Source organism: Alexandromys fortis, unplaced genomic scaffold, assembly GCF_014885135.2.
Source record: "Alexandromys fortis isolate MF-2015 unplaced genomic scaffold, M_Fortis_MF-2015_v1.1 scaffold_93, whole genome shotgun sequence".
Taxonomy (NCBI): Eukaryota; Metazoa; Chordata; class Mammalia; order Rodentia; family Cricetidae; genus Alexandromys; species Alexandromys fortis.
The window spans coordinates 5,249,146-5,262,986 of record NW_026067970.1 but is presented as its reverse complement, the minus strand read 5'-3'; the positions used below and the strand labels follow the sequence as shown (position 1 = coordinate 5,262,986).

The window sequence follows — 13,841 nt, the reverse complement described above, 5'->3', positions numbered from 1 at the left end:
AAGTTCAAGCTCACACAGCCCGTAAAATCCACTTACCACTTTTCTTAGTCCATTTGGAGTGTTATAACACTATAACAGGCTGGGAGGTTTGAATGACAGATACTTATATCTCCTTTCTGGAGGCTGGGAAGTTCCAGACCACAGTGCCAACAGGTCCCACCTGAGGACAGCTGGCCACAGCAGAGAGAGTCCAGGCTTTTGTGTGTCTTTGCTAAGGGCCCTGCTATCATCGCAAAGGCTCCATCCTCACGGCCGTCTCTCACAGCTCTGACCGCCACCACACAGGGGAAGTGGCTGCAGCGTTTGAAGACAGACACAGACTTCCTGTTCATAGCATCATCCCGTGCTCGTCCTTTCTGAGAAAACTCTTAATGTCCACGAGGCCACAGACCAGAGGGACCTCGAAGCTGTGTTGGTAGGAAGTGGGAGAGCCATTTATAACAGTCCTCTAAGGCAGTGTCCTTTGCGAACAGGCTCCTCTTGGCTGGGCTACCTAGCGTTTTCATTAATTGCCTCAGAATAGCAATGGTTTACCAAACTCAATCCAGTTTTCACCTAGTTTTTCTTATTTGGTGTACAGAGGGGAGCCCCTCCCGATGTACAGAGCCATAGATACGGCAAAGCTCAGCAGGCAGGCTCCTAAACCAAAGGGCAGATGCGATTTGCCGAAATCCCCTTTCAGGAATGGGCAGGGAAGTATGACCCCACGTGAACAGGCTACAGGGCTTAATTTTTCTTTCACAAAACAAGACTTGAATCCAGGCACATCTAACTCTTAGATCTAGAACAGCTTAGATAAGGCGCTTTGAAAGGAAGCGGATGTCTGAATGGGACTAGCCTGAGCCCTTCCAATCCATCTCTCTCCTGGTCTTTCTTAGGCTAAAGCACAGCCACCAAGTCAACTTAGGCACTGGGCCAGAAGCCCAATCGGGAATCCTGTGCAGCTAACCCATCTGGGAGGCTAGAGTGGGCGGGGACATCTTCAGAACGTGCCTTAGGATGCTGAGGGATGGCCTTCTGCCCAGTGACTCAGGACTCACCTGTACCTCTGAAGCTCAGATAGAGGGCATGCAGTCCCCATGTCCTTGCCTGCCCTTGTGCTGCTGCGGAGTAGGCAATCCTGTCCTCATCCCGTGGCCCGGAGGCCAGGTGGGAATGGTCACATGGATTAAAAGCATAGATTGCGTTTACCCCATGGTGTTGATCTGAGAAGCAGTGAAATTAGAATTCTACCTGCATTGTGGAAAGAAGGGAAAGTACAAGTACCGAACCTCGATGGGATTTCAGCAGGCGGGGACATCAGCCATGCACACTGGAATATACCGAACAGAAATTCCAACCTCCAAAGGCTAGTGCTAATAGCCGTGGTCGCATGCTTCTGGAGTATGTTTGTGTGCGTCCGTCTGGACCTGCAAAGGCCTGGGGGCATTGAGACACGAGGCATTGTGACCAAGGACCCTGGAAAAGACATTACTCCAAATCCTTGAGATGCCCCTCCTTTTAGGAGATGGTGACCCTGACTGAAGGGAAGCTATAGTTCATGTATATTTCAGTGAGTTTGTTCTTTCTATTCATTCCAGAGGGATAGTTAGTATGCCATCTTTGATGGGGGAGGGGGAAGGAAGGGGGGAAGGGAGGTCTCAGACAACAATTTGAAACCTAACTGCCCTATTTGTAAAGCTCAAGGCTCAAAATCTTTTATTACTCTCTCAAGGCCCTAGGGCTCAACTTTGTGAAGTATGGCTCTGTAATCGTCTTCCTAAATAAACGTAAAAGGAGACCTGTCAAGTGAATTGCTGTATGATGCTGCGACCATGAAATGAGCCCATTACAGGGCTCAGTCCACAGCTCGGGCTGCATTATCCTTTCTTCTCCTTGACAGCACAGTGGGGCATCCCTTAGGAGACATTCAGTTGAGTGAATTTAAATCGTCATCTCTTCTCGAGTCATGAATTTATCAAGGACAGGCTTCTGTCACCACCTAAGTAGCTCTGCTGCCCTCATCTAAGACGTGAGCGCCTACAAGCAGAGCAATAGCCCCGCTGAATGGATGAATACATGAACCAAATGCACCTTCCGTGCTGTCTCCTGTCATCTCAGCCTGACAGGGATGTATTAGTGTGAGTACATCGCCAGTACGAGCCCAAAGGGCTGGAAAGCTCACATGGCTAAGGGCATACTGCATAACCAGAGCTGGAGTTTGTGCGCCACGGTGTTCCATCTGCTGAAGCTGATTGTTTACTAACCTGTTACTACCTGGCTGTTAGTGCTATGTCTTCTCATATTTATTACCTTATAACTCCCTGATAACCTTGATACTTTTCATAGATGGCATAAAACTGAAGTCCAGATCTATTATGTAAGCTGCCCAAAGTCATGCAGAAGGCAGTGTCTGCATTCTCCATAACAGACTTATTCGTTGATAGGGATGGGGGAGGAAGAGAGATGGCTGGCTCGCTTTAGAAAGAGTCTGTGTCCTTCTGATAGTTGATGCTCTAAGCAACACCAGGTGATACAGTCTGATGTGTAGGAGGGGAGTACGTAGGAAAAGAACCAGTCATAGTATAACCTGTTCCTGATGAGATCTCTGATCAAATTACATGCACAGAGGACAATGGCTGCCAATCAAACCTTAGAACCAGTTTTCTCAGTCTACTAAAGAATGCTTTAACAAAATTACTTGAATGAGATAATTATAAACAATAGAAAAGTGTTGCTCATAGTCTTTAAAACAAGGAGATCTAAGATCAAGAAAGCAGTTTTTAATGTCCAGTGTGGATGCATTTTGATTCATACAGGGCATTACTTACTGTGTCCCCCAGTGGTGGAATAAGGCAAGACAGCTCTCTGAGGGGACCTCTTTCATAAAGGACACGAGTGGCACTCATGAGGGTGCCACCCCCTTAACTTCACCATCTCCCAGAAGACCCACTTCCTAATACCGTCTCATGGGTGTTGCGATTTCAACACGAACTTTGAGGAGAGACAAATAGGCTATCGCAGTATCCGAAGCACTCGCTGTAAAATGACAGTTGATCCAGGCTGTGGAGATTTCCTTAAGCAGTAGTCAGGAGGAAATTCAGGCTAGATCTGAGCTTGATGGGAGATAAGATCAGCCAAGGGAAGGGAGGGGCTGATCTTTTCATCAGGAAGTGCAACTACTGGCCCCTGAGATGTCTGTTCTTATGGACATTCCTACAGTTTTAATTGGATGTGTGAGAGAGGCATTCTGAGTTAAAGTACGATTAATTAATTCGGTTATTGGTCTGAACATTTAAAATGTTTCCTGACCTGGCCTTGTCCCAACCTTTGGTTGCTATGGTAATGATCATCTCTCTGAAATGACGAAGGTGTGCTTCTGATTTCTGTCAGGCTTGGCTTAGAACGAGGCACGACGGCTAAAGAAGCCTTAGACATCATCGTCTCCTTGCTGGACGAGCACGGACAGGGTGGGAATTATTACGAAGATGCGCACTCCTGCCACAGCTTCCAGAGCGCATATCTGCTGGTGGATCGTGACGAAGCCTGGGTGCTGGAGACCGTCGGGAAGTACTGGGCTGCCGAGAGAATCACAGGTGAGGGGGTGCAGGGTAGAGATTTCAGGATAGGACAGACTGGAGTGATGGTAGTCAGACGTACTGGACAGGCTCAGAGATGCTAGGATGCTGTGGTGTGTCCTTCCTGTGCTGGTCTTCAGGCTTGGGCATGCCTCTCACCTCCAGGTATCTGGTACAGAGATGTAATCAGAGTCTCCCAAGTCCTGTGAAAGGATGCCAAGACTCAGGAAGTGCATATCCAACTTTTTACACTTCCTGTTTGCTCTTTGAACAGATCTAGTATTGACTATAAGCCATGACTGAGTTAGGGAAGGGAATGGGGAGTCTTCATTCATAATGGGTCAACGAATCCCAGTTCCATGGCTACTGACGACGGTTCCTCTAAAACAAAAACTTGGATCTGTGAGGACTCTCGAGTGCCACTCAGGGCCAACCAGGTCATAGGGCTGAGACTCCACTGCTAGAACATAGACATGGTCATCTACATGAGATGTGTCGTTCTAGTTCATGCGGCTTCTCGCTTCTGGGACAGGGCTGAGACAGTGTAGCACCACTCAGTACCCTCCTTCAGATTCCCAATGAGATCAGGTCCTAGAGTTGGTTAAAGGGCTTCTAAAGAAGTGGTTCCAAAGAGATTTGGTGTACGGCAATCCCCTGCTCTCCTTGGGACGGGATGATAACAATACACCAGGTATATTGCCATTCTCCCCAGCCGAGTTCCAGGTAGCCCAGCTAGTGCACCACCCACACTTGTATCTGTTAAACCTCTACATGCTACATTTTTTTCCAGAATATTTTTTACTATCAAGTCTTTATTAGTTAATTATGAAAGATATTAGCTATGCTTTCTGTTCGCCACCCTAGTTTCTAGGTAATCAGAACCAAATCTGGCCTGAGTCACTGGGAGTCAAGCCCGATTTGGGGCACAGGTTCCATTGACCAAGGCTCCCCCAAGACGTTTATGTGTTCCCCATACAAAGTTGCCCTGCTAAGACCAAGAAGTCTAGACCAGTTTCCTGTGTGTGTGAAGACTGTCTGCTCATTCTCACAGGCTGTGGGATGGGCTAGCAAAGCCACCAGCAGCACAGGGAGTTTTTCCATATCCATATGGCCAGCTCACATCTCTCAGGGCCTGTACGTGCTTCCCTCCCAGGCCTTAAAGTGTTTGCAGAACAAAAGCCCCTTCTCCAGACCTCCAGCTCTCCTTCCCTGCAGGAACTTAAAACTCCTTTACAGAAGCCCCCTAAGATAAAGTGATGTTATCGAATGGCTCTCAGGAAGGCCACTGGGCCGTTCTTCAAAGCGCTCCAGCAGCTTTTAAGTAGAATCTAAGAGTTTTTGATCTGTAATTGCATTTCAGAAGTTGCACTTCCTTCAGAGAGTCACTTAGAGAAGTCCATCTCTACAAAATGAATGTTGTTTTTCACTACAGTTCTTCTTCAGCAACCATTTTCTTTTTACTCATTGATTTCCTGTTCTCTGACCCCAGCAGCATTGTAATTGATGTTGGTAGGAGTTAACACAGTCTGTTCTTTCAGTTCTGAGTCTTAAAAACAAATGTCTACTGTAAATTAGCTCTCTAGGAAAATAACATCTGTCAAGTATACAAGAATATTTCTTTGAATAGTTTAGTATGAATGGTATCAAACTCACTTCTTTGAAACTGTTTTCTGTTTTGCTTAATTAAATTTTATATTAGCAATATCCTCCGGAATAAAAATGAATGGCCAGTAACCAGTGCCTCTCAATCAGGAGTGCATATTTTGGAGGTTTACATCATTAAAGCAAGGCATCATGGGAAAATTCAGTCCATCTGCTCTTGCTTCTAGGGACCCGGAGTAAGGCAGCAAGGGCTCTGGCTTAGCGGGGTTCAGGCAGGAAGAATTCCATTGAAGCTTCTTCTTTAGCTTTTATCTCATTCTCCAAGAATTTGGAAGCTCAGCAAGCTCCCTGGGAGCAGCCTGTGTGAATGACCCTTTTGACCTAGCAATGGTAATCTGGCCTCTGCAGTCTAGACAGCCCCTCAAAGCTTAGGGACCAAGTCACCCACCATCTGTGCGGGTGTGTGATGGTGGTGGCAGGAATGCTCGTCTAGGAGGAGGAGCCTGTGAATGTCGTGGAGCATCCCTGTGCAGCAGTGAATCTCAACCTTCCTAATGCTGCGACCCTTTAATACAGTTCCTCATGTTGTAGGGACCCCCCGCCATAAAATTATCTTCATTGTTACTCTATAACTCTAATTTTGCTACTCTTAGGAATCATAATATAAACATCTGATATGCAACCCTCAGCGGGGTCATGACCCACAGGCTAAGAACCACAGCTGTAACAGAATTGCATACATAGATCTTCCAAGTCTTGCAAGCACGGCAGTCCTTTCAAAGAGCTGCTTGATTTTCCTGCAGACATGAATGCTTGGGGCTTATTTAGTCCAAATAAAGAGCCTTGAGTGTTTTATTTTGTTTGTGAATTTAAAACTGGTAAAGCTGTGGTCCCTCTAAACTGTAATAATGTCTGATGGAGACAGGCTAGGACGTCTCTTGGAGCAAGGATCAAGGATTTCAGGTTTCTCTCCCTAGGGATGGACCTGATTCCTCCCTGCAGTCTTGGGGTTCCCTCCACTAACCACACATCAGACTCTTTGCAGAGGGAGTGAGGTGCATTTGCAATCAGCTTTCACTCACCACGAAGATGGACGAGGAGCACCCAGAACTCAGGACTTACGCTCAGAGTCAAGGCTGGTGGACGGGAGAGGATGAATTCAATTTTGCCCAGGTTTTTTCTCCAGCTGATGACCACCTGGACTGCTGTGCAGGCAAAGACAGCTTAGAAAAGCAAGAGGGTAAGTTGGCCCCTCCCTTACGGTTCTCCTTCTTATGCTCTTTGGTTTTCGACTGGACTTTAGAGGGTCGGCAGAGAGGAGGACGTTGCACGTTAAAGACCAGCTTATACCTTCCATCCTCGGTGTGCAGGAAGGAGACAGCCGGTATGTGTTAATGTGCAGCTTCCACCTGTAGGAACCTGTGGGGGTTTCTTATTCCTTCTGATGTGAGTACTGCTGTCATGTGATCCTGTGTGGCTCCCACTGCAGCCTTCCTTGTAGCTTCAGAAACTTGTGAGAAGCCCTCTTCCCCAGGCCAGTTAGCCTGCAGGATAAGCCTTCTGCTCACTTTGAGATTCTCCCGTAGTACCTGGTACTCCTTCAGTCCATGAATTTCTGGACTGGACTATCGAACTGGATCCTCTTTATAACCCATTTGTGCCGTACAGCAATGCCACACATTACTAAATTCTGATTAAAAACCTATATTTAGGTAAATGTGTTGCAAAGATAGCTCTGTGTTTATATGTGTGGATAGACACTGCCCCTAGGCCTATAGTGGTCACATTTTGTATTTGTTAATTCTACATGCATATCTGTCAATCAAAAGGTCATTTAGAGCTAATAGCTGCAAACTATGTCCTCTAGCAGCAGCTTCTCTTGTGAATAAAGTTTTATTAGAAAATAGCCATGCTATGCTAGTCAGATTTCTTATCACTGTAGCAAAATTCCAGAGATTAAAACAAAAAGGCTTATCAGGAGCAAAGATTATCTTTAGGTTACAGGTTCAGAGGTTTTGGTGCATGATCAGCTGTTCTTTTGGGTCTGAGGTGGGAGCAGGTGTCACAACAGGAGAAGCATGTTGCGGAAGCTGCTTGCCTCATGATGGCTGGGAAGCAATGGTGTGTGTGTGTGTATCTCTTCAAGATCACACCCTCAATGAACCCATCTTCCTTATAATATTCCCTCTCACATAGTATCATAGTCTGAGGATCAAACCTTCAGCGCTTGGGCCCTTGGAGAACATTGCAAGTCCAACTGCAGCACAAACTCACTTCATTCTGTGTCGCCTATGGCCACCCCCATCCAATAGTGCTGGAGCCGAATTGCTGTGGGACAGTGTGGTGTAGAACACATGGTCCGGGACTTAAACTATCTTCTCTCTAGTTCTTTAGGAAAATGTTTTCTGACCCTCGATGTAGAATATTGCTTTGGGATTTTGCTGTAGAAATTGTTGTATATAAAGGCATGGAAGTATTCATTTTTTTGTTTTTCATAGTTTAATGTATTTTTATTAGCAAACTTACAGGAACAGCACAGAAGACAGACCAGATTAAAAACATGTACTTGCATGTAGGACAACTAAGTTAGCAAAGTATAGTAAACGATGGAAGCTACCACATGATAAAAATGCTACAAACACCATTTAGTTGCTATCAATAAGAAATTTACTTATTTAAAAAAATCCAAACGCTGACATTGTCCAGAAAATTTTAACAGGCTTATTTATAATTGTTATAAAGTCGAACTGTTGAAATGTGTTCACTGAAACATTTTGCTTACATTAATGCTTGCATTTATATTAAAAATTCACACACAAATGAAAATAGAAAAAACTGCCAATACCTGATTTCTGCCCCTAGTTTTCCACTCGCAGTCATATACTTAGGAACCTTTCGACCCCATTGGGGGGAAAAATCTAACATTCAGAGCTACTGATAACAGGGAGAAGAGGAAAAATTTTATTTGAGAATGAAACGTTTCCCTCATAGTGGACTCTTAAGCACGTTCTCCGCGTATGCGGTGTGCTAGCTGGATATCTTTTGGCATAATTGTTACACGTTTGGCATGGATAGCACACTGGTTGGTTTCTTCAAAAAGGCCAACCAGATGGGCCTCACGTGCCTCCTGCAAAGCACCAATAGGCGCTCTCTGGAAGCGTGGATCTGTTTTGAAGTTCTGACCAATTTCTCGCGCCAGACACTGGAAGGGGAGTTTGCGAATCAGAAGTTCAGTGGATTTCTGATAGCATCTGAATTCACAGAGTGTCACAGTACCTGGCCTCTCACAATGAGGTTTCTTCACCCCTCCAGTAGAGGGCGCACTCTTGCGAGTGGCTTTTATAGCCAGTTGTTTCCTGGGTGCTTTACCACCGGTGGATTTGCTGGCAGTCTGCTTTGTACGAGCCGTAGTATGGGCACCTCCTTGCTTACCCCCACTTCTCCTTTGGCTGGAGCTCAGCAAGCGAGAGGCGGCACTGGTGTTAGAGCGGAAGTATTCACTTTTAGGAGGGATCTTCATGAAAAAGTTCTAAAGGTTTTAAGCTAAAACAAAACTAGTGATGAAATTCTTTATCCTGCTCAAACATGAGCCCTAAATCGGCACAAGTTTATCTGAAGCAGAGGGTGGAGGGGCCTGTGATAACTCCAGGTGCCCCCTGCACAGTGCACACCACCGGCAGACACCGCCACAGGGACATGGCAGGGACTAACCAAAGGGCAGAGACACTCGCAGATGTCAGAGACACTGCCAACCTGTTAGAGACAGACTAAAACTAATATGACAGAGAGGCAGGAAATCAAGACATTGGGTAGGAAGTGAAATCAAAGACATTGCTAATAGTTTGTGTAAAATGTAAACAGAGATTTACAAAGTGGACCTGCATTGCACTGGGGCGTCCTGTCCCTGGCTGAGTCCATCTTGGTGCAGTCAGGCTAAGAGTGGGATTGGTGGCTTCCTTGTCCGGTTTTGGTACTTTGGGGAGGAGTTTTGACCAAGAGTGAATCTATTACAGGTTCCGACCTGGAGTCCAAGGCTGGCCAGCTACTTCTCCACATAACTACTGTGTTTTGGTTTTGGTTTGGTTTGGTTTGGTTTTGTATTTTGAGAAAGGTTTCCATGTGTAACTCAGGCTATCCTGGAAATTACTATGTAGCCCAGGCTGTCCTCAAATCAGTGCTCTTCCTGTTTCAACCTTCTGGATGCTGAGATTATAGGCATGAACTATCACACCCAGCTAAAAGACTGTTTTATAGACTCATAATCACAGGAGGACATGATGGAACGGGATCCCGTGTAGTCAGGGACTTCATCCACTCATCTGAATGTAGAGCCTAAAGACTGAGCACTCTAAATGCTTCTCTTTGTGTTTCATCTCATTCCCTTTGTGTCTGATCATCCTTCAAATGTTATCCGTACCCCGAACAGCAAGTAGGCGTGAAGGCGAGAGAGGGGAGGGCCGTGTTTAGGACCACACTGCTTCTCCTGTGTCTGTTCAGTCGTTGCTCTAGTTGAGGGAGAGATAAGGCTACAACAAAGAGATCTGAATTAATATGATGTAAAGGAAATGGAAGCTGTTTCCTTCCCACATTAGCATCTAGACAGATAGAGACGGTTTGTGAAGCACTGGTTGGCTTCTCGCAGTCAGCAGGAAGGCGGGAGGAGGAAGCGCAGGACTGAACCGAGATGAGCATGACCGTTTCTGCTCATCTTCCATGGTCAGACTTTAGCAGGGCGAGTGGGAATTTCAGAAGCAAAGAGAGAAAAAAGCGACTCAGTTTTGGTTGCCAGCCTTCATAATTATACATTCCTTCCCCTCCTCTCTCTCCCAGAAAGCATCACCGTGCAGACGATGATCAACATCTTACGAGACAAAGCCAGTGGAGTCTGCATAGACTCCGAATCGTTCCTCACTACAGCCAGCATAGTGTCTGTCCTGCCTCAGAACAGAAGTTCACCGTGTATCCACTACTTCACCGGGACCCCGGATCCTTCCAGGTTTGTCTAAAACACCTCCGGCAGGCCAAAGCTCCTGGCCGTGTCCTTCCCTTGGATGCTTTTCTCAGTTCTCAGCCTGGGCAGTGTAGTGTAGGAGCTGTGATTAGGTGGTGCTCGACCACAGCCACATAGGGCTCACTCTAGTCACGGAGCCCAGTTATTGCTGTTAAGAATAGATCATAGGCCAAGCATTGTGTTATAGATGAAGACGTATAAAACACAGTAAGAGCCAGATACAGGGCTACCAAAGGTTTACAGTTCTTGTGCGTTACTGGACAAATGGCCCAGGGGTGGTACAGAGGAAAATACCTGCCATCTTTTGACATGTTTTAGAGAGCTGCTTTCTGTCCACCTGCTTCAAGCAGGGAGGCAGTCCTGCACAGTGCTGAGGATGCATCCTCTAAGAACAGCCAGGGGTGTGGGTCTCCACATCTAATATCGGAGGTCAGCACCGCCGGAACTGGCCAGGTGTGCACCATCTTAGTGATTAGGTTCTTGTCGGTCCTTTCCCTACCTTCTACTCAACTAGCTCAGCCATCCTCACGGCCCTGCTGCTGGCCCTTCCCTGTGCCATCCACTCTGCACTGTTCCTGTGCTCTCTTTGGATGGTCCCCCACCCACAGCTCCGTCTGCTCATTTTGATTTTAGCCCCACCTTCCTTCATGTTTTGGCCTAACAGATCCCGATTTTCACATCTCTGTGTCCAGGCTCCTCCAAGGCTAATAATACTTGTCTCCCCAGTGCTCGCTGGGCCCACAGCAGTCTACCGTGGCAGCGAGAGTTTTGTTTCTGAGTCTGGAGTGTTCTGCCAAGGTGCTCTTTAGGATACAGGGGTCTTTCTTTTTTTTTTTTTCTTTAAATTTACATTTATTTGTGTGTGTGTGTGTGTGTGCGCGCGCGCGCGCGTGCGCATGAAGAGGTAAGGCATTTTCAGGAGTTCTCTTCTTCCGCCTGTTTGGGGCACAGGGTCTCTCTTGTTTTGCTGAGATGCACATCTGCACTCCCAGCTGATTCTGTCTCCGTCTCGCTGTCGGACACAACTGTATCTGGGTTTTCACGTGGTTCCTTTGGGCTTGAACTTCTGCCATCAAGCTTGGGTGGCAAGTGCTTCTATGTTGTGAGCTATCCCCTGCCCCTGCCGTATCATTTTAAATTCCCAGCACACTGCACGAGCATTTGCGTTTTCCCGATGACGGCTGCCTCTCAGCACCTGTTGGGATGTTAGGTCGCTGTCTTTTATAGACCTGTATATTAGACTTATTGTTTCTTCACCTTAGGATTTAGAGGATTTCAATGTATTTTGCTTTTTTTTTTTTTTTTTTTTTTGCAGTCTCTGTATGTAGCCTTGACTGTCCCAGAACTCATTTGGTAGATAGATTGGCATCAGACTTACAGCAATCCCCCTGCCTCTGCCTCCTAAGTGCTTGATCACAAGCATGTGCCACTATATCCAGTTATATGTTGAATATAAGTCTTCTGAGGGAAATAGATACCGGAGTCTTTCAAGTAATGGGTCTGCATGAACTATGCTCCAATGCCCGGCTATGTGGAGGCCCTGCTCCAACTTTGCATAGGATATAAGACTTTTCATCTTCAGAACATGCAGAGAAAGGAATTCTATTGCCCAGGCTGAAGCAGGCAGCTTAATCCGATTATAGAAATGGGTTGTGAAATCGCATTCTGGTACTAAATGAGAACTTTAAAGTAGTTTTAAAAGAAAATTATTCACAGTTAAATTAATTGGAAAGACCTCATAGAAGATTACAGGCCTTTGAGAAGACAGTCCAGCATTGTCTTCCGTGGTGAAGCCGGCTGGGTCACCCACGGTGACTCAGGACTGCAGTCTCAGCCTGTCTGAAGACTCAGTGCTGCTCTGTGATTGGGCACGCTGAACACTGTCTTTTGCCGTCGGGTGCTGTAATTAAGGCGGTCTCACAGTGTCTGCCAGTATTAACATACAGAGATGCTTCGAGACAGTGAATTACCCCTCCTCGTTGGTATCAGGACCAAAGCCTCTGCCTGGGCTCTGTCTGCTAGGGTACTTCTCTGTCATGTCCTACACGCTTCCCTACAGATCTTAGCTGGCCTTCATATCCGACTTTCCCCTTCATCCCTCTGTCTCCCATGCCCCCTCCTTTCATGTGCCAGGCACGTGTGAATTTGAGAGTGACAGGGGATGCAGAACCAGCCCTTGAGTGCTTGAGGGAGAGGCGAAGGCCCATTGATCCAGTTTACCGAGGGACGGATTATACCATGTCACCACTCTGCTGAGTTAGCAGGCTCTTCCCTTACTGACTGTTCCTTTCCGGTGCTCTTTTGTTTTTGTTTTTTTGTTTGTTTGTTTTTGTTTTAAAAAGGATTTCTAGCTGTCCTGGAACTAGCACTTGTAGACCAGGCTGGCTTCGAACTCACAGAGATCCACGTATAATGGCCTCCCAAGTGATAGGATTAAAGGTGTCTGCCACTACCGCCTGGCCTCAATGCTCTTGTACAATTCCCCTTCCCAGTGCTCCTGTACAGCGCATGCTCCTTCCCTGAGTGGTTCTGATCTCAGCCAACAGTAGACTCGAGTGACGTTGTCGTATGCCCACAGATGCACCATTTAGAAAGATGGCTACATTTTGAAAGAAACTGGTTATTATGGGCAGGTTTCCCCAACTGGGGTCAGGGTTGAACAGATTCATCCAGAGCTAGAGTCTGTGCATTGCTCCTTTCTTGTGTTTCCTGTCCCTCAGGGACTTTGGTTACAAGATGAGCCCAGCATAGTCACTTGGGGAGTGTTTTTTCTTTAGCAAGAACAAAGGTGTGTCTGAGGTTAAACTATTGGCTGGTCAGAGCTACTGTTTCTTATAGTAGTACAAGTGGATAAAGCCAACAGGAGGATTAAGAGTGAGAAGTGGTGGGGAAAGCTTGCTTCACATTGAGAAGACTTGTCTGAATTTAGCCACTTATTTGAAATGCAGTTTTGGACAAAGCATTGAACTCTGTGACCCTCAGTCACCTCATGTGTAAAATGGGGCCATTCCCTCCTGCCTGGAGCAGCGTGGCCCTCGGGAACACTGGAGCAGTGTGGCCTGTGCTGGTATCTGGGTGGTACAGCCATGACCAAGAGAGGCAGTTTCAGCTTTGTGTGACTCTGTGGGCATTAATTAGTACTCATTCAAGTGCACTGAAGAAGTTGCCATCTGAGGCTCGAACGTAGAAGGATGCCCTTATCTATTGAGAATCATAAATGTGCTTTGCATTAAAGATTGGCCGAGCATTAGGATGTTTTCAAGCTGCAGTGTGCCCCACATTTTCTTTGTAGAGCATGGGCCAGCAGTACAGATGATGAAACACGGGGGACAGGTATTTCTTCAGCCAATTATTAGCAACAGTTCTTACCATTTTATCATAACTAGAATTATATGGTTCTGTTCTTCACATAACTTATCCAATCTCAAGCTTACCATCAACCACACATTCATGCCTCATATTTTTAGAAGTTGAGGATGCTGACTTTTTTTGGAGATTGAAACGGATTTCCGGGGAAGCTTTGACAGATCCAAATATTATGGGTACCTGCTCATACTTAGTGTTCAGTTTTTAAATAGAAAGGGTAGTTGAGAAGGCTAAACATATGGTGCACTTTGTCTTAGAAAAACTACCTGGCACTTAACAGCATCGTTAAGTAACTGACATTCAGC

The 13,841-nt window shown here is 46.3% G+C and overlaps 1 protein-coding gene across 2 annotated transcripts in view; it reads left to right on the top strand.

The window, feature by feature from the left end:
• Positions 1–13,841, top strand: part of Scrn1 (secernin 1) — a 62,085-nt gene that overhangs the window by 38,211 nt on the left and 10,033 nt on the right. For both annotated transcript variants that reach the window (XM_050155563.1, XM_050155564.1), the window contains exons 4-6: positions 3,373–3,575; positions 6,205–6,399; positions 9,990–10,155. In XM_050155563.1, the coding sequence (XP_050011520.1) occupies positions 3,373–3,575; positions 6,205–6,399; positions 9,990–10,155 (564 nt within the window). The remainder of the gene's footprint in view (positions 1–3,372; positions 3,576–6,204; positions 6,400–9,989; positions 10,156–13,841) is intronic.